The sequence below is a fragment of the Lissotriton helveticus genome, chromosome 3_1, assembly GCF_964261635.1.
Source record: "Lissotriton helveticus chromosome 3_1, aLisHel1.1, whole genome shotgun sequence".
In the NCBI taxonomy this organism is placed as follows: domain Eukaryota; kingdom Metazoa; phylum Chordata; class Amphibia; order Caudata; family Salamandridae; genus Lissotriton; species Lissotriton helveticus.
Window position 1 is genome coordinate 1803418907 of NC_136061.1, and position 21352 is coordinate 1803440258.

At 48.2% G+C, this 21352-nt stretch overlaps 1 protein-coding gene across 1 annotated transcript in view; it reads left to right on the forward strand.

Annotated features, from left to right (window-relative positions):
* LOC144825162 (uromodulin-like) overlaps window positions 1–20440 on the forward strand; it is a 763320-nt gene extending 742880 nt beyond the window's left edge. Inside the window, exon 7 of the mRNA XM_078684028.1 lies at window positions 19424–20440. Coding sequence (XP_078540154.1) covers window positions 19424–19441 — 18 coding nt within the window. The 3' untranslated portion in view covers window positions 19442–20440. The remainder of the gene's footprint in view (window positions 1–19423) is intronic.
* The last annotated feature ends 912 nt before the right edge of the window (window positions 20441–21352 follow it).

The window sequence follows — 21352 nt, forward strand, 5'->3', positions numbered from 1 at the left end:
GCCGCCAGTGCACCAGAGAAAATTTCACAGGCCAAACATCCACCCCCTGCTTGCCGCCAGTGCAAGAGAGAAAAATGTACAGGCCAAACATCCACCCCCTGCTGGCCGCCAGTGCAACAGAGAAAAGATCCACAGGCCAAACACAGTCTTCAAAAAGGCGCCCCTCTCCTCAGTGAACGACCATCCACCTTTTTGCTTGCCCCCCATTCAAACCGCCAGGATTCTCGGGCCAGAAACCTTGCTCATGTCAAGCTCCCCCTTTTCGGTGAACAACCATCTACATATTGCGTGCCTCCATTGGAAGACAAATTTGAATGAACCGAAACTGTGTGCGTCACAAGTGCACCCCCCCCCCCGCGGTGAGTGACCACCCACCCATTTGGTCATTCAAAGTAAACAGATAGGATCCTTGGACCAAAAACTCATAGAAAAAAGAGCCCTGTTTGCGGTGAACAACCATCCACCCTTTGCTTGCCTCCAATCGAAACCGCCAGGACTCTCGCGGCCGAGACTTGCTCCTGGCAAGCGCCCCATGAACAATGAACGACCATCCACCCAATCGCTTATCTTGACCGAAACTTTCTGCGTTATCAGTGCACCCGCCGCGGCGGATGATCATCCTCCATGTACTCATCCCAATTGAAACAGATAGGATTCTCAGGCCAAAACTAGTTAGTGCCAAGTCCCCCCTTTTTTGGTGAACGGCCATCCACCTTCTCGCCCACCTCCACTGTAAACCTATATGATTCAATGTGACCGACACTGTACTTGTGAAGTGCACCCCCTCCGTGGTGGACGACCATCCACCCTATGCCTGTATTCAGCGTATCAAAAGATTCATGCGGGACCAAATCCGCATGCGACAAGCACCCCCTCCAAGTTGAACAACCATCCACCTTACAAGGCCGCCTCCTGTGTACACAGACAGCATTCTTTGTTCTCCATTCCAACCTGTGCCAAGCTCCCCCTTTGCGGTGAACGACCATCCACCTTCTTGCCTGCAACCAGTATAACAGAAAATATCCATGCCCAACTGTGCTGTTGACGAGATCCCCTCCATCGGTGAGTACCCATCCTCCCTCTAGCTTGTTTTCAACGTAAATAGATAGGATGCTGGGATCCCAAAACCTTACTAATGCCAAGTGTCCCTTTCAGGATGGACGACCATCCACCCTCCTGCTCGCCACCATTGTAGACAGATAAATTAGATCAGGCTGAAACTTGGTTCGTGTCACTTGCCCCCCCTTCTTTGGACGACCAGTCCACCTTCTGCCCCCCATCCCGTGTAGACCATTCAGAACTCTGTAGGGCAAACTTCGATTATGACCAGAGGCCCCTTTCGGTGAACAACCATCCACCACGATGGCCCGCACCCAATTGCTCCAGTAACACGTATGGACGGGCCGCCCTGCCCCTCTAGGTGACCCCCCCGGCGCAATTCACTACCCCAACCTGTACCTCTGCCATGCAATAGCTCCCCTTGACGACTTATTCCGCTGCGAGGCCCAACGTCGGCACAGCGATCTGATTGTCACCATCATCTGTTTCCTCGCACCATGTCCCACTCTGTGCATCATCTCGTCAAGCCATAACAAAACTCTCCCAGCAGACATCGGCCTCCCATTCGAAACGTTGGAATGGGCAACTCCTCATTTCACATACACACCATCAGCATCCAAACCCAAACCCTCAAATACGTCCCCCACATTCCTACATCATTGTACAGCCCTTGGGCAACTGGCTAAATCGCCTCTTCTGACGGTCCATGCCCAGGAGAAAAAGGGGGACCACTCCCGCCAGGCGACTGCCTGGGGTCATGCTCCACTCCCAACTCCTGTAGTAGAAAAGAACAATTAGTCCTGCATGAAGTGCGGCTTCCGTCCCTTAGCCCCCGTCCAACAAATGTGCAGTCGCCACGTCAACACAGAAACGCCGTGCTGAACACCTGCAACCCTGAATCATGCAGCCGCTCCCCCCCCACTCCGCCTGTCAACTCTGAAACAACCCCCCCGAAACACCCATAAAACGTGGTCCACCGTAGGCAGCCCCCTTGCGTATGAAGCCTAAAAACGATCAACAGCAATGAGCTCCCACCACCTTCCTTCGAAAAATAAACACCCCCATTCCTATGCCTCCGATCACAAGAAAATAATCTCAGAGCCCGCGGAGATCGCCCCCCCCCCAACCGTAACCCCTAACAACCACCCAGATTCCAGGCACCCAGACAAACCATCCTCACAAAGCGCCTAAAGCACCAAACTCGCCCTGCTTGAGAATCAGGTGCCCCCAGCACGCACCTCAAAGCACACCAGCCACAATGCCGGCCACCCTTCCATCCGCTGCCCAATGCTGACCACAGCAAAAAACCGCCTTCAGGGTGAACTAATGCACTTCCAAGTCTCCTGTAACGCATGAGAAGAGCACAGTGCCAGAGTCTTCCCTCCACCGCCCTGCGCGCAGGTTCAATATAAAACAGTACTTCAACAAAACAGGGGCAGCATATCAGGCCAAAACCCATCTCCTTCGAGCACAAACCTCACGCCCTACCACTCCTACGCCGGAACGCAGTATCTGCAGCATCTGTGTCAGTCATCCCCGTCCAAGCCGCCATCTACTCCCGCCCCCAGCGTCCCCGGATCCAATCCTGCCTCTGCGCCGGACTCCCGGCCTCCACCCCATGACAGTGAAAACGCCATGGGTCCCATGGCCTCGACCCAACCGCCGGCCTTCCTACCCCCCTCAATCCCCCACCTGTCAGGCCGCTTATTCCACCTATTACTGTGTTGCAGCAGTCGGCCCCCCCCAGCCCCCCAAGCGCTTCCCCCACTCCGAGACATGCACCGTGACCTCTGGCAATGAAATTTCAACCACGCCGAACCCTGTCCTCAACAATCCAACTAGCACCAGGCGAGCCCTGCCAGTCCCCCGTCCAGTCCTATGCCTACCCGGCACACGACCGCGAACCGTACACCAGCCTCCCACGTTCCCCCACCACCCCCCCCCCCAACGCCCCGGCTAACCAGCCCCAGAACCTTATCCGTGCGGCCCCCCTTTTTGCCCCCATCCAGATCCATACCTGGGAGTCCATCCAGGACCTCCGTCTCCTGTCCAGTCACTGCTGTTCCCGCATTTTCCGTCCCCGCACTCGCCTGTAACCGCACTTGTCTCCTGCAGCAACACAAAACAAACAAATCACCTGGAACCCCCCCCCCCCTCCTCACCCCCTGGGCAACCCTTCTGTACTGCATTCTGCACTCCACGAACCTACTCCCACTTCACACAGCAGATCCCCCCACAGTCATGTCCGCACCCTGCACTCCTCAACAGACTACCATGCCGCACGTCCACAGTCACACACTGGTCATTGTTTCAATAAATTCAATATGCTGCACTGCATGAGCTGCGCGATCCCACGATGGAGGGCAGGCCGCCGTGGACCCCCCTACTGCTGCAGGCCAGCGTTTGGAGGCCGTTGTGCGCCCCACTGGCATCCTCTTCTGCCGGAACATATCCGGTCCTGGCCCCCCCCCCCACCAGGTCGTTCCAACCAGGTGGGGCCCGAGCACCACCAGGCCTCACGCCGTGCTGGCGGTCCCTCAACACTATGCCCAGTGCCCCAAACCTCACCTGCGTACCCCGACCACCCCCCGGGCCCTCCCACGCAGCACCCCAACCAAGCCCCTGCAATGACCGGCATCGCCACACTCCGACGGAATCACACGCCCTAACTGGCCTAAAGCAACCACACTGGCTATGATCCACTGTATGCAGAGGGGGCTGCATTAACAAGCCCCCCCCCCGGTCCAGGCCCATGATGGGGGGGGGGCAAGCAATTCAAAGCGAGCCGCAGCAGCGCATGGCCCCTCCCCCCGCCCCGTGTCCGTTCCGGCCGAGCCTCGCAAATTGGAAAGCGATATCTACGGGCGAGGCCCTGCTCCGAGGTCCCCCACCCAAAGGCAGCCCAACTTGCATCAATACCGGGCAGGGCGCACCCGCTGGCGACGCCACCCCCCTCCCAGCGGCCATCCCACTCAAAACGCGGAACATCACAGGCCCCCCCACCGGGCCACCTCCCGCCCAGCGCCGGACCAGCTGTGCCTCAAAGTCACCCCCCCCTGCCAAGGAACCGAGCAACACGCAAGCAGCTAAAGAGAAAACCGGGCCTGCCGCCCCCCGCCCAAATACCGCCGGACGCCAGAACAGGGTGCCCACGCAGCATTCACAGCCCTCATTGCAGCGTGAGCCCCAGCCCCCCAGCACGCCCTACGCTGGCCCCCCCGCTGGTGCCTCCGCCCGATCAGCTCACAGGCAACAGCCTCCCTGCCGCCCGCACCGCAGACCGCAAACCCTAACAGGGTGCCAGAGCCCATACCCCTAAAACCCCACAGCATATATCCCCCAAACCGCAGCCAGAAACGAAATCCACTCCCCGCCGACCGACCAGTCGGCCCCTGCCCCAAAACCCCCGCCTACCGACCACAAAGTTTGCCATGACCCTCCCGGTGGTGCTCAGGAGTTATGAAGAGGCTGTTTCCGCCTCTTCCGACTCCTTATGGCCTCCTAATCCCACCCCTTCCCCTTGACCCTTCTAATCCCACCCTCCACCTTGTCCTTCCGGTCCCGCGCGAATTCCCCAGGGGAAGACTGGTCTGCGACCTTTACTTCCCCTGGGGGCCGCAGTGAATTAACACAGCAATCCGGCATGGGTACAGATAAGTGGCCCCTTTTAAGATATATTAGAGACGAGATTTCACAAGCACAGCGCAAGCGCGGTGCAGGCGAAACATATATCATCACGTCACATTGTCTCAGGGTTTGATAACACAGAAGAGGGTTTACAACAAAAGGAAGCTGTCCTTTGTTAGGTGTGAGAATAACATTCACTCATGGTTTTGCCTTTGCATTTTGGTACTTAAAATGCAGGATTTATTCTGGATATTTGAAAATTAAAGGTACATGAGTGCAAAGAAATACATTTGGCAGGGTGGAAAACAGCATGCAACCAGGGCCGGACTGGCCGTTGTGGGCACCGGGCAATCCCCCGGTGCACCCCAAGGGTGGGGGCCTGTTTTGGGCCCCTGGGGGCCGTTTTTGCAGCATAGCTGCAAAATCGTCCTTGTACCAAAATCGGCCGAAAACCGGCCCTACAGAGAGCTCGATCGCACCCTCAACCTCCCCCCAGGGGGCCGGCCGAGCACTTTGCGCCTGCCCGAGGCCACCCGGTGGCCATCAGGAGGGCGGGCCCTTAGTCGCGGAGGGCCGCCCCGCCCCTAGACAGGGTCAGACACCCCCCCTCCGGGCAGAGTCGCCTGGTGGAGGGGGCGGACCAGTGACGCACGTCCGGGGGGCGGCAGGCATGAAGAGGGTATATCTTCCCCTCTGGCCACTGCGGTGGTCTCTTTGCCGCCCCGGACGTTGCGTGGACGCTTCTGGACTCCGGAAACAGAGAGGTGCAACACTGTACTTCAGCGGGCACATAGGGGTGCCAGAGCCTAACCTAGAACCTCATGGGAGGTCTAGGAATCCGAGTCGGCGCCCCAGTAGTCCTTCGGGCGGTTGCGGGCCTGCGCAACCGGGGGTTGCTTAGTTACGCCCCGCAAGGGGCGTGAGTATTATTACCATAATGTTCATCAGCTGGGTGGTTCGCCACGGCGCTGATTGGCTCAGCAGGCGGGCAGGTGGCGAGAATGCGGCCTGCCCTTGGATTGCCCGTAAGATAACCCACCGTGATTACATAATGTTGTATGTAATAATAAACCTGCAGCATATTTTCCCAATCTTAACAATCGTGTCTTGGTGTTATTTGCGGGATGATGGTTATGTGGGGGCGGGGGGTTCCTGTGGCCCTGAAGTGACTATGCCAGGGCCGGTTTTGGTTCCCAGTCCGGCCTGCATGCAACAGGCGCAACCTAATATTTCTTAGTTTATACATTTTGACCCACTTCTTGTTACTGTTAACTACACCTTGACTTACAAACACTATTAAGATCACAAAGGGCCAGATGTCACAGCACATCCAATTAGCTTGTTTTCTTTGCATTCTAGTACTTGCAGTTCTGCATTTATAGCCATATTCTTATATCTTCGATACCAGTGGATAAAAAAGAACTACTACGAAAGCGTCAATCATGCGCACTGGTATGCACTTCCCAGAAGAGGTGGCCTGTAACTGAAGCTATAAGTAGGGCCACCATAACTATGCAATTTTGTGGCCGCTGTTTTATCTGCATAACTATGGATTTGCGACATGATTCCACATAATCCATCAGCTGGTGCACAATATGCAGATTTTAACAACATTAATGTGTTTCTAGCTTAAACGGAGCAAACTTAAGTTACAAAATGGCGACAGGTATTGTTGCACAGTGGAAGGCCGTTTGCAAAGGTTGACTGGTCAACTTTCCTGTGCTTATTGCTAAATGTTGGCGTTAAACTGGTACTAACGAGGTGACCGTGTACAAACGATAACATAATGAAGGAAGAGTTTTGTATTCTTAAATCCCCTTTTGCCATTAACAGGCCAGTTATTTGCTAAGCATCAATTAGAATAAAACATTTCCATTACAATTTGATAATACGGATGCGCATTGCGACGTACATACATTCAATTGAAAGCAATATTTGGCAGAGCTAAATTCCTTTCCCCCGTGCATTTTGCTTATTATTGCCAATGCAATAGCTCCTTGAAGTGGCTTTGAAGTGCCACCTTGCCAGAGCTTAAAACCAGGTATAGAAGCAGTACCCTACATTTGTCTGCACTTCTGTAGGCCGGATTGTATTCTTTGTGTTATTATTGCCTTATAAGTTCCAATCACGGATATGCTTTTAAAAGGTGCGAAAGGCTTGCTGCTGTACAGCATTTAACCCAGCTCTTAAGTTAACCAATTGGTGAGCACGATTCTGGGGCGTCCTGCAACGCATCAGCAGCTCTGATTTGTCGCAGCTCAGAAGGGGAACTGAGCACTGGATGGTTCTTAGCTGTTACCAGGGACGGGATGGTGAAGTGGGAGGCCCATCATATGTTGTATGATCTAATGCCAATGCCAGGTGGTGGAGAAATAATCCACTGTGCAGGTGACTACACCAGGAGGCTAGCATCGTTTTGCTACCAATTTTCTGCCAGCCTCTCGTTCTAATGTGCAATATTTCGACTGGGCAACAATGAAGTCATGCTATCTGTACGCGCTCTGGGATGGCTGGTCACCACGTCATGCCCCGGGCAGGTCTTCGATACCACGGCCTCTCCGGCTCTAGGTATGTACCTCTGCAGGTCTGCGCCCCGAGGGCTTTTAGAGGGAGGCAGCAGCCGAGAAGCAGCAGTTGGACAACTCCGAGGAGCCAAGCCTGACAGCCAGTATCCACGGTTGACACAGACTGCTTGAAGAGAGAGTGGCGGGTGACTTTCCTTGTATCCCTCCAAGCACTGCATGGTATACAGTGCTGATGGGGAACCGCTCCATTTTAAGTTATTCCAGTAAGCAGAGACGTTTGAAGGCATGGGAAAAGTGTGCAATTGCCCAGGCCCCTTCTCCTCTTCCAAGGGGACCCATGGGAAAGTGATCTTTCTGTCACCTCTATTTCATTACTTCAACCACTCTCATGCTAAATGCTTATCTCTACCTCTCAGCACTTTCTCTACCTATCCAGGAGCATTTTGAGGAAATATGGGACACCAGGCAAGACATATTTCAGCTGTTTTTGTGTGTCAAATTGAAATTAAAAAAAGTCTTTATTCGGTTATTCAAACAAACAACCATAAAAGCACAGTTCAATAAACAGAATTTAAAAAAGATTGAATCGATCTAAAAACCACTTCCAGAATTAAAAATCACAATTCACCATATACAATACAATGTTAAAAACAATTTAAAACATTTATCCCTCCATGGTATTTCTAAATTTTAGTGCTAGTTTTAAAAATCCAGTTACAAATAAGGTGCAATCGTGGGTTAGCAGCTGTAAATAGCAAAGTGCAGGTCTAACCTGGGTAAAGTTCATTTTTTTAAGAAGGGGCTTTAAGTAAAGCCTCAGAGGTATGCCATAGTAAGGACAAATAAATAGGAAGTGCGCCAAGTCCTGCGGAGACACATTGTCGCAGCCGCAGGACGGTAGCATTTGACCTCGGTGGCTCCCCTTAGGAACGGCCATCAGTAAATGGGAGAGGTCCAAACGGAACTTAATTAACAAAAATCGATCGAAGCCCGACATTGGCCAAGACAAATACGGTTCCATACTGGGTGTAGATTTTATTACAACATATTTCCGGACATTGCTTTTGTTCCGTTCCACCTCCTCTCGATGCAGATACCGAGAAAGGGAAAAAGTTTTCCTCACATATGTAACATCAGATCTGCTGATAGAGTCTGGTCTTGTAAAAAGCTCAGGTTGCCCTAATTCTGAGAAGCAGTCTTTCAAGTATTTGAGCCACGGGATTTTGTGCATATTGTCCCAGGATAGGGCTTCTCTCAGAAGTTGGTGATTAAGTGGCAGGTCTTTGTTTAGCCAACAATTTAACCAGCAGATTAAAGGCTGTAGAGCTATAGTATCACTTAAGAAGGGGACGCATAGTTCTTCATGCACTATAAAACTGGCCGTTCCCCTTGGGACCCCCTGCAGCTGTTTCAGGAAATTATTTTCTACTACCGCCAGGTCATTGGTTTCTTGTGCCCCCAAAGCTCACTCCCATAACAGCCTAACGCCACACTCTTTGCCTGGTAAATTTTTAGCAATGCAGCAATTGGGCGGTTGCCCATTTTCCTAGCAAAGCTAAAAATGGCCGCGTTAGCCCGAGTTAACTTCCTCTGGACTGCAGGGCCCCATTTCAACTGATTATCAAACAGGACACCAAGGTATGAAAAGGTTTTTGTAGTGGGGATCTTCTCCCCATTAACATGAAATGAGAACGTCTTCTTATAGCCCTTCCCTACGTTCATTACCAAGGATTTTGCATTGTTAATGGCGAGATCTCGGGATTTCATAAAGTTGTAAAAGGAGTCAAGTAACGATTGAAGCCCTTTTGCTGTCCTTGCCAACAAAACGGCGTCGTCCGCATAGAGTAAAAGGGGTAGTCCTTTGTTCCCAACATAGGGGTAATCTGCTCCGGAATTTAAAAGGTTCTCCTCCAAATTGTTAATATATAAATTAAAAAGAAACGGAGCTAAAATACAGCCCTGTCGGACTCCCCAATGCACTCCAAAATCCCTTGTTACCTTTAGCTCTTGGGAATAACGTACATTGGCCCTCGTGTCCTGGTGCAGATCTGCCAGCAAGTTAACTAGATTTTGCTCCACGCCCAAGTGGCCCATGGCCTCCCAAAGCTTAGCCCGATTAACACAGTCGAAGGCTGATGAGAGGTCCATAAATGCCATGTGTATTGTGCCCTGACGTGCCAAGGTGTTTTTTCCCAGGACCATATACAAATTGAGACACTGTGAGATCGTGGAGTGACCTGGCCTAAAGCCATATTGGACCGGGGAGATTATGTTATGCTCTTCCGCCCAGGTTGTTAATTTGTTGAAGATTACCCCCCCCGCTACTTTGACCACAGAATCAATTAAAGATATTGGTCTGTAGCAGGACGTACTATTACGGTCCCCTTTCTTAAACACGGGAACTATCGTGGAGACCTCCACGACCTAGGGCATCCAGATACAACGGCTGCATTCAGCACAGCGGTAAGAACAGGTACCCACAGTGATACACATGACTTAAAAAGGTCCGGGGGCAAGCCGTCGGGCCCTGGAGCTTTATTACTGGTTAAGCCCTTGATTCCCTTTTCAACCTCGCTAATGGAAAAGCCCAGAGGGTTATCTTCTAAAACACCATTTTTAAATTCTGCTTTTGGTAAATTACTATTAAAAATAGAGCTAAAATGGGAGACCCACTCTTCTTCTGGTATGTTAGTGCCTACAACGGAATTACCTGTTAATTCAAAAAGAGGTTATTTATAATTTCCCAAAACTTTGCACTATTTCCAAGAACTTTGAGATCTAACAGGTTTTCCCAGATAGAGTCCTTCACTTCTGTTTTACGTTAACTAGGGCCTTATTATAGTTAATGTGTGATGCCCTGATTCGTGCCAGGTCTCTGGGCCTGGCCTTTAATGCCGCCTTTAAATCACAACTTGCCTTAGAGCAAGAGTGATCAAACCACTTCGGGCCACTGCGAGCCCGCCCTGTAAAAGGCACGGTTAACATTGCCCTAACTTTTGATACAATACCGTCAAAAGCAGACAGGATCTCCTGGGGTGGAGGTGCCAAAGACACACAGAGAGACAACTCAGAGCCACACGTATTATTAATTGATTCGTACAAGTGGCTCTAGTTTACCATTGCCCACTTTAAACGTCGTTTACCGTCAGTGCACTTTAAGACCCCACCATCTAACCTCTTCTTACGCAGTTCAAATATCACGCCACCCAGTTGAATACAGACTGGATTATGATCGCTGTGTTGGTTCTCCTGAATTTTAAAGTCCAAGAGTGAAGTACTAAGGTCACCAGAAAGAAGTATATGGTCAATGTAGGAACCCCCTGGATTGCCTTTATAAGTGGGTACATCATGGAGGGTGTGATCAGCCACCACAGACATGGCCGAGGTTAGATTGAATTCATAAGAAAGGTCATTCAGCAAGTTACCCCGCCGTGTGTGATCAAAATGAAGACCTCTCTGTCTGTGGCAACCCAGTGAGCCCGTTACAGTATCCCCTGGGTTCCCACAGGGATGTTCATTGAAGTCCCCTGCAATAAGTATATGGTGTGGGAGGCTCTCCAGATTATTCCTGAGAAAATTACCCAAGTCCACGAGTCTACACTCACCATTGTAATTTACAGCGTTATAAAAGTTAATCAGGGTTAATGAGTCTTTCCCTTTCTTGACCAACAGCACTTGAATATCAGCATTGCAGAAGGAGTACCTTTTGACTGTGCATGTTAGTGCTAGATTGATATACACAGCCAATCCCCCTTTGGCTCTACCGCTACGTGACGGCTCTGCGGATACAAAGAAGCTTTTATACCCTTCTATAAATACATTATTCCCTACCAACCATGTCTCTTGAAAACATATCACTGCAAAGGATCTTATAAAGGCTAACCAGGTTGGGTCACTAATTTTGCCTGCTAATCCAGCGATATTCCAAGAGATTACATTGAATCTAGAGGTCATCAGATCAGTGGGGGCCATCACACGTGCAGCTAAGGCTTTTTCTGGAGGAGCCACGGGACTGGCTTCAGTGCTATCCCCTGCGACTGTATTTGATTTAGTGTCATTTCTCTGGGTAATTTTTGGCACTTGAGTAGATTCGCAGGTTGTTACGGGGTAAACTATATCTGGGCCGCTATGATTCAGGGGAACATTATCTGCCACTAGTTGCCGTAAATAAGGCTCGGCCACATCTGTTATCCTAGCTATATCAACTATGAATGAATTTGATATATCCCGTGCAGCGGTTAAAAGGTCCAGAGCTAACTTCATATGTTCCCTGTTTGCTATCCCACTTCGTGATTCAGAGGGATTGTAACTAACAGAGAGCGGGGTCTTTACACAAAGTCAATCCACTCCCTCAAGGTCTCCCTGAGAGTGGAAGGCGTTGAATCGATTGAAAATAGGAACCCTATATTGATTATCATAGTAATCATAGTACCTATTTACATGGATATAGTTTGAGTGCGGATTACCATGGATCATATGTTGGTTATCATAATGATCATAAAACCTGCTTCCCTTTCTGTAGTGTTGGAACGTATTTCTTTGGGTCATGGGGGTTGGTGGGTAAAAGTAACTGAGTTCGACAGTTTGAATCTTACTTTCTAAGTCGCCCTCCCTCCAACCGCTAATATAGTTTGCCATACGCCTGTCTTTAAAATTTATAATAATGCAATCGCCGTCTAAGACCTTGTTTCTCTGACCCACCCAGTCTACCCTTCTAACATGAAGTATTTGGCTGTTTATGTATGAGGGAATTGGCCTATATCTGGTTAACCAGTGGCTAACTTTATTTTTTAATTCACTATGATTATCCGATTTCCCCTCTCCTAGTGTTGATACACCTATCATGACCACGGTAAAGGGGTGGGATTCAGGGGGCAAATCAATGCGCACATTCTTATTAACAGGTCTTGGTCTTTTAGGTTACTCTGGCTGGTTATTGCTAACAATATTGGTCATGCCCTCTGCCGCCCACTCACTCCCGTCCCTCCCATTTATGTTTTCCGCTGTTGCATCCCTAGGCTGTGCATCAAGAGGGGGCAACTCGTCCCTACTCTCGCCTCGCTTGTTTTGAGACTCCTTGTCACTTTTATCTGGAAGTGTCGGTGTCTGTATCTGCTTGGCCAGCTTACATGTGACTGATACAGCTTCTTGGATGTTTTTATTATTTAGCGAGTTTGATGGTTTATCATTGAGTTTATGTTGAGACTGTGGTTTGTGGGATTTAATAAATGTTGTCAGGATTTCATTATTTTGCTGTTGTACTACTTCTAGTTTCTCCAGTTTCTCCCCTATCATTTTTACCCTTTCATTAATGGGGAGCATGAGAGACCTCATTAGGTGTTCCATTTTTTCCATGAGAGTCTTCACACAAATAGAGTTATCACACACCTGGTTTGCTAATTCGATAATGTCTTGGCCTGTGACTCCCTGGGTGTCTGTTGTCTGGTTTTGGGCTACTGATGTGATAGGTTGTGGTGCCCTATGGGTGATCCTCTGTGTATGGCTCGTGCTTCTCCTCTGCCCGAGTCTAGATTCGTGCCATACATCCTTCGATTTTGCCCTGGATTTACTAGCAGCCCTCATGATACTTCTAGATGACAATTTGCCTGTGTACCCTTTCCCTCTCAAGCACTCATTTGAGGGGCTCCCTTTATCAGGTGATGTACAAACTTCATTAGGGATGCAAACATCAATCCCTTCTTCTTCATCCAACACGTTGATGAGGTTGTAGGGTTCTACATTTATCTGTATGCTAGGGGTCAATGACAACCTGTTGTCAAAGTCAGGCGGTAGGGTTTGGTCTGGTGGAATTATCTGATTGCTATCGATGTTTGGGAAACCTGCAAATGATTGCATGAGGATAGAATCCCGTGAGTACGCAGTAGTATTAGAGGTGTTAACATTCATAGTGATTTGGGTTGACTGGTTGGATAGACACATACTTGGGGGTAAGGAAAGGCGCCTCTACGTACTCTCAATCACATTGACCACAACACCTATGGTCTTTTGGAGCATTCTGTCGATTGCGGTGAGACTTGGGAGTGGGGTGGTAACATGCGCCTTTTTCCTTGAGGTAGATCTAGTCAACATTGGTGTATTTTTAGACTTATTCATGTTATGATACCTTCGCATGGCTATAAGTATAGTATACCGTGCCCCCCTTAATTAAAGTTATTATACAAACACAAAGTGTAGACGTGCGCCAAAAATGAAAGACCAAATACCAGTAAGAGAAAGGTCAAGAGTCACCTTGATCACAGTTACAGGGGGGCGCCACGAAAGGGGGATGGCCCAGCCCATCTTCCTCGTGCCTTTGAGGGCCACAGAGGGCCCGCCCTTTGCCCGGGCGTAGCACAGCGTCTCGCGACGCGGGGGACTCGCAGCCTTTGTAGCGCCTTCAGGCGCAGGGATGACGATTCCGGGCTGCGCCGCCGCAGGGGGTGATGGAAAGCCGAGTCCTCCACTCGGGGGCCGCGAAGATGGTAGAAGCGGCGGCGGGAAGACTCGTGCAGCGCAGCGGCAGGGTAGGAAAGCGATTTGTTATCCCAAAGTCACTATTGGCAAAGTCCCTTGAATGTTTAGAAGCCTCACCCGCTCCACCGGGGACTCGCAGCCTTTGTAGAACCTCCAGGCGCAGGGATGACGATTCCGGGCTGCGCCGCCGCAGGGGGTGATGGAAAGCTGAGTCCTCCACTCGGCGGCCGTGAAGATGGTAGCGGGAGGACTCGCGCAGCACAGCGGCAGAGTAGGAAAGCGATTTGTTATCCCAAAGTCACTATTGGCAATGTCCCTTGAATGTTTAGAAGCCTCCCAATTACATCTCTTATTCACGCTGGTCTGACCACGCGCAGGCAGTTGTCCTATTTATGCGAAAGCAAAAGAATCCTCAATAGTCCATCGCGCTCCAGCGTACAGAGGCAGAACCCCCTCCCTGGTGCGCCATTTTGAACGGCCCGGCGGTTTAGCTTCAACAACAGAAGAACACTGCGGAAAGCGGGAGGGGTGAGAAAAGTCGGCCACGCGCACTCAGCCCCGCTCGCGGCCGCCATGCTCGAGCACCACCCTAGCGATTTTTGTGTGTGCCCCAATTACAAATACATATTGTCTGGCATCATGTAAGCTTGAATTAGCAGAAAATGTGTAATACACTTCAAAGTTATAGGAACAGGGCTCTCCAAAATAGGTCTTGTCCAGGGCCCCAAAAATCCTTAAAACAACACTGCCAGTGGGTCTAGAGAGCATGTGAAAGGGTGGAACTACAATGTGCTACCTCCACCTCAGGAAACTGAACAGATGTGCAAGCTTCTCCTCGCACACCGAGCACATAACACAGGCAGGAGCAGTGCATGCTTCTTCATCCACTCAGAACAAGTAAACCGCAGACTGCAGCTAGAACGGGTAAGGGCGAGTGGACCACATTTCAAGCTTTCCTTACATACTGACCTTGATGGGTGGCCACGGAGTGGGGAGGGCAACCAGGGTTGGATTGGGATCAGAAATATGCCTGGGCTCCCCAAAGAAAAGTGCCCCCCATTTGTGAATTGCACCTTTTCTCAAAACACTGCTACACTGTTTTAAGTAATTTAAAAAGAAGAAGGGGTTCTCTAAAAGAAACATGTTTTCTTAATTTCACTGAGATTTTTTTTTTAAAATGGACCTGTTGCCAGGACTCTGTGCACAGAATAGTTCACAATAGTGAACCACACCTGAATAGAAGTGAGGCCACCTCTGTGCAAGCCCCCTACCCAGATCAATACAATAGTTAATTAAAGTATAAAAATAATGCTCAATACATTAATGGACTGGCCCAGAGAGAGACTCGGAATGACACCTCTGTCTGCTGGTAAAAGGGAGGTTTATAGAGGCCCGTCTGCTTCCGGAAAGGCCGCTCAGGCTCCCACTGGGCCACTGGCGCCATCTGAACAGCACAGACACGGCCCAAATTGGCCACCACACTGGACAAAAGTGCAGACCAAAGCTGCAATTCAGATACCTCCGATACCGGCCCATTGCCCAAGTGCCCGCCTTACCATAATGTCCGCACTGTGCCCATTCCAGGAAGGTACCCTACTTCTGTATTCGTATTACTAAACACAGCCAACAGTCGTATTTGGTGGTCATTGTTGGCCGCAGTTTAATTACTTGTTACATACGTCATACATGTTCACTTCCCCTGGACACCTTCTTCTGGCAGGGGTCATAAATCATCCTCATGCATTATTGCACATGGGAATCATACCGTTCTCATTGGGACATCATAAACCCTTGGTCATAAATCATTGGGGGTATCATAAATCATTCTGCCACAATCGGCCCTCATTTTGTTGTCATAGATCATTCTGCCTGATCCTCATAAATCAGCAGTCATAAATCATGGGCCATAAATCATCGTAGTCTCATAAATCATACTGTCACAAACAGTTATCATTTTGTTATCATAAATTATTCATCATGATCATCATAAATCATCAGCCATAAATCATTGGCTGGTCATAAATCACTTGTCTGTCTTTTGCTCATTTGCATCTCCTAGGATCGTAAATCACCCTGACAGTTCATAGATTGCTCTTTGATGTTTTCCACGCCCCTTTGCATGTGAGGGGTAGCCCTTCCCCCAGAGGTAGGTCCAGCCTCGCTACCTTGCAGTCTATTTTGTGCCCTGCCATCTGGCGGGGGCTGGGCTGCGAGTGCCGTCTCTGTTTGCTACCTCCTTTTTGTCAGGCCTACACACCCTGCCGTGAGGCATCCCACTGTGAGAGGCCGTCCTTATACACACCGCCCTGTCGGTGTGTTTCCATAACCGAACAAATACACCTTCTGTTTCCGACAGCACTGCAACGCTGCTGTTCTTTGGTGTGGGTGGGTGGGACTAGAAATTCTCGGCGCCGCTCCCCCAGCTCTATGATGTAGAGTGAGCTGCCCCAGGGGAGCGTTGCCCTATATCTCCCCTTTTGTCTTCTCGCCCTTGGCCTGAAAAAAGGAGGAGGAGGTGCCACCCTATTGGGTGATCCGAGCCCTCGTCAGGCCCTCCCTCTTGTGTGGCGCTTCCTGGCGGCGCAAACCAGTTCTGTTTCCTTTTCGGACTCTGGTGGCCATTATGGCGCCGGCCCTTGAGGCCCCCTTCGGGGGAGGCCTCTGCTATAATGTCCGCACTGTGCCCATTCCAGGAAGGTACCCTACTTCTGTATTCGTATTACTAAACACAGCCAACTGTCGTTGTATTTGGTGGTCATTGTTGGCCGCAGTTTTATTACTTGTTACATACGTCATACATGTGCACTTCCCCTGGGCACCTTCTTGTGGCAGGGGTCATAAATCATCCTCATACATTTTTGCACATAGGGAATCATACCGTTCTCATTGGGACATCATAAACCCTTGGTCATAAATCATTGGGGTATCATAAACCATTCTGCCACAATCGGCCATCATTTTGTTGTCATAGATAATTCTGCCTGATCCTCATGAATCAGCAGTCATAAATCATGGGCCATAAATCATCATAGTCTCATAAATCATACTGTCACAAACAGTTTGTTATCATAAATCATTCATCATGATCATCATAAATCATCAGCCATAAATCATTGGCTGGTCATAAATCACTTGTCTGTCTTTTGCTCATTTGCATCTCCTAGGGTCGTAAATCATCCTGACAGTTCGTAGATTGCTCTTTGTTGTTTTCCACGCCCCTTTGCGTGTGAGGGGTAGCCGTTCCCCCGGAGTTAGGTCCAGACGCGCTACCTTGCAGTCTCTTTTGTGCCCTGCCATCTGGCGGGGGCTGGGCTGTGAGTGCCGTCTCTGTTTGCTACCTCCTTTTTGTCAGGCCTACTCACCCTGCCGTGAGGCATCCCAGTGTGAGTGGCCCTCCTTCTACACACCTCCCTGTCGGTGTGTTTCCATAACCAAACCAATATACCTTCTGTTTTCGCCACGCCGCCAGGGAGGCTTCCGTCTTCCTGCGGCTCCCCTTACCCTGTGTCGTCTCTTTGCGCCTCCGCTGCTCTTACTGTGGGCCTGCCCATGCTGTTGTAACACTCGAGCTCCTGGACACCCACCTCTGCACATGTCTTCCGAGAGGCTGACATCCGGTAATGTCTGATGGCCATCTTCCCCCAAACGCCATGGTGTGCTCTGCTCCGTCCTCGTCATTCTGTCGTGGCATGCTTGTGTCATGTTCGGAGTCTTACGGCACCGTCTACTCTCGCCATGGGTCATCCATGCAATCAAAGTAAAATTGGGAGATAGTCAGATGCTGCCTGTGGAGGCATGGGACAACATACCTTGCTTAATTAAACCCTCTACCTTGTCCATGCTCCTGGCGGGCTCCCCTGGTACGTGCTGGTCTGTTCCTGTCTGGGGGCCAATTGTTTTGCCCACCGGCATGCCTGTGAGCCTACTATGCTGCTCGTTTTTTTTGTTGTTTTTTTTTGGTATCACTTCCCTTCTCTACTGCATTAGAAAACCGCCTTGGTAAATGGTATGTTTAGCTGAAATGGCCTCACTGCTTTTGGGTGACCCCTCTTCTCGGGGCCCGTGCCCGCACGCCTGCATGCAGCGCTTTTCCGGGTACTGAGTGCAAATATTTTCTTGGCGCCGCTCCCCCATCTCCATGATGTAGAGTGAGCTGCCCCAGGGGAAGCCTCGCCCTATATATCCCCTTTTTGTCTTCTCGCCCTTGGCCTGAAAAAAGGAGAGAGTGCCACCCTATTGGGTGATCCGTGCCCTCATCAGCCCCCCCCCCCTATTGCGCGGCGCTTCCTGGAGGCGCAAATCAGTTCTGTTTCCTTTTCGGGCTCTGGCAGCCATTATGGCGCCAGCCCTCGAGGCCCCTTTAGGTAGCGGCCTCTGCTAATCTGACCCTGAGAGAAACCCCCCAGGCAAACTATGCAATTGGTACCTGCACACTACAAAACCCCAAGGGCAGATCTAGGTTGAGGTTTTTGGTAATCATCATTGCTAATAAATCGAAGTTTGAAGCTTAAGTTTTTGTTTTTAAAACCAGGGGTTCTATTATAAAACGACAAGCTTATAACTGCAAGATATAGTACTAGGTAAAGCTGTGCCACATCAGACCTGAGGCTAGCAACACGGATTGTTTCGAAAGAAAATCCCTTCCTCTAGGTTATCTACTTGACATCATAGCCACTGTCTATTAAGCATTATCAGTTACCTTTAAAAAAAATGCTATGAAACGTTATTCATGTTTTTTAAATATTTGGGGCCCGATGTAGGTAAATCCCATTTACCGATTTTGAAATACCGAATTTTACCGATTCGGTATTTCAAAATCGGTAAATGGGATGTAGGTCCCAACATCTGGATTCGTTACCGAATCCTTAACAATTCTTTAATTACCGATTCGGTAAATACGGAATCGGTAATGCCCATTCATTCCTATGGGCTTTGAAGCCCATAGGAATGATTAGGCATTACCGATTCGGTATTTACCGAATCGGTAATTAAAGAATTCACAAGGGTGCAGGGGGTGTCACTTTGACACCCTCTAGCACCCCCAAAACGGGCATGTGTGCAATGTGGCACACAGACATGCCCTAAGGGCACGTCTGTCTGTCACATGGCACATGTGTACATGCACAGATGTGCATGTACACAGGAATCGGTTTTTTACCATGGATTTGTATTCCATGGTAAAATACCGATTCTGTAAGCCATGTGCTGATGGAACATAGGCTACCTACATTGCATTTTCGGTAATTTTACCGAATCGTTATCATTACCGAATCGGTAAATATTACCGAATCGGTAAATTTACCGATTCGGTAATGATAACGAATCGGTAAAATTACCGAAAATGTGCCCCTACATCTCGATAGCCCTTTACCGATCGGAAACGGCCGAAAATCGGTATTTTCGGCCGATTCCGATCGGTAAAGGGCTACCTACATCGGGCCCCTGGACCTTCTGTATCAAATGAGCCCCTTACAGAAACAAAGTTAACAATTAATCAGGTCGATATGAACGGTAATGATTAAAAAGATGCTCACATGTTGCATTTGTATCGATGAAAGAACCTTTTATTTTTATTGGCACCAGGAAACAAAAAATATCATAGTACTCGGGTCAATTCTTGGCCATCTACCAGTGAGGGGGTGGAAAAAAATGCCTGTTGAACCTGTATCAAGTCTAGGTTAAATATGCAGTTGTGAAGAAAATACTTAAGTTCTTTTTTCCTTTTTATTTCCTTGCAGTGTTCAAGCTCACGTTGAAAACTTTGTAATTGAGAACCTCTTGGGGAAAAAAATGGCAACATTTAATGGTAACCTCAGATTGTACGGCAAAGCTATACTTCGTTTGGAAACTACGCACTTAATGAAGAAATCTATTAATCATTCACTGGAGATGCTCCAAAATATGGAACAGTATGCCTGAATTCTAACCAGCAACTACGCACTGGGACAAGTAGCAATCAATTGAATGTAATAGAGAGACTGCAAAAAAAAACTGATTAGTCTCAAAAGTGGTTAACTAAATGCATGAAATGGATAATCAAATTTTAATCTGAAAATTATCTACAGATCCTTATCCTTCGATCATACTGTCATTAAACTCTAGACAGCATACGCTTAGCTACTTTTTTCAGCCACTTCTTAAGGGCTGAAAACAAAAAATCTCATTATTGAAAATGTTCTGAATAAGTGCAAAAGCACAAATTATTCTTATTCCTATATAAAAGGCTTATTCATTAACATACATTAGAATAAATAGAGTTACTCCAATTAATGTAATAACTCGTGATATGTTATGTAGTTGATTTCACAATATTACAATTTATCTAATTGTTTTCTCTTTTTGCATATAATTAATTATAACCTGATCCCATTTGATCCACATCTAAGGCATCGTGAACCATTTGCTGTGTTCAACACTATGAGCCCAAAGGTAACTTGCGCTGTTGAGTAATTCAGACTTGTGAGGAATATTACTGCTTTTCGGTCATTCACAATATCCAATTGTTAATTTACTCCAAAAGTGTAATTTAAATGTCTGCTCCAAAATTAAGGATCTTTTGAATAAGTTTACTATATTTTCACTATTCTGAGTGTAAGTTAAACTTTTAGAGCAAATTTATACTCGTATTTTGTGAATAGCCAAATAGTAATAAACTTATTCAAAAGTTTAAACTACTCAAAAATGTAAATTACTGTTGTAAACCATTTCCTATATCTTTGTAAAAAAATAAAATAATGATGGGTGGCATGCTTCAAATAATCTCAGTCCCTGATAATTATTATAGACCATATTTCATATTTTAATAATTATTTTCTCACTGTATGGCTCCAGAAACGGAACAACCTTGTGCAATTTAGCCTCAGCCAATTCCAATTGAATAGTCCAACCCAAAGTTCCAGTCTAAGGGCTACAGGTATGAAAGTTTACAATAGCGAGTTCCTAATTGCAATTTCCTTCAAATCACAATTAGGAAATTTCCATTTCAAATGTATGAAACTCTTTTGAGTTTCATTTGCGATTTTCACTGAATCGCAAATAGACCTACCTCATGAATATTAATGAGGTGGGTCGCTATTTGCGGCCCATTAGGCATCAGTAAAATCACAAGGTTGGTGGCCTGCTGGGGTCAGCTGACCACCATGTACATGATTGCTTTTAATTAAAGCAATCCTTTTTTTTTCTAAATGTAGCCCATTTTCCTTGAACAAAAACTGGTTGCGTTTAAAAAAGAAAAATGTAAAGTTTTATTTTAATTTTTTTAAAGCAGGCAGTGTTTCGTAAAATAAATTCACTACCATTCCCTCCGGGGACCCCTTTCCATTTGAGAATGGGTTACCTCCTACTTGAAGTGAGTTGTAAAATGCAAATGTTTTGCGACCGCATTTCAGTCTCAAAACATTCATACACAGTTGCTGCGATTCAGTATTAGGAAGTGACGCCCTCAACACACTCCTTCCTAATACCAAATCGCAAACCCAAATTGCGGTTCAGTAACAGGTAACTGCATCGCTATATGGGTTTGGTACACGTCAAAATTACTTTTATGCATTCGCAAACAGGCCGATTCTGCGAATCGCCCCATTTGCGACCTCGAAAAGGCTTCATACATGTTGCCCAAAGTTCCCTCTGAATGGGAGCAAAAGCAAACTCAGACTGGTTTGTACATT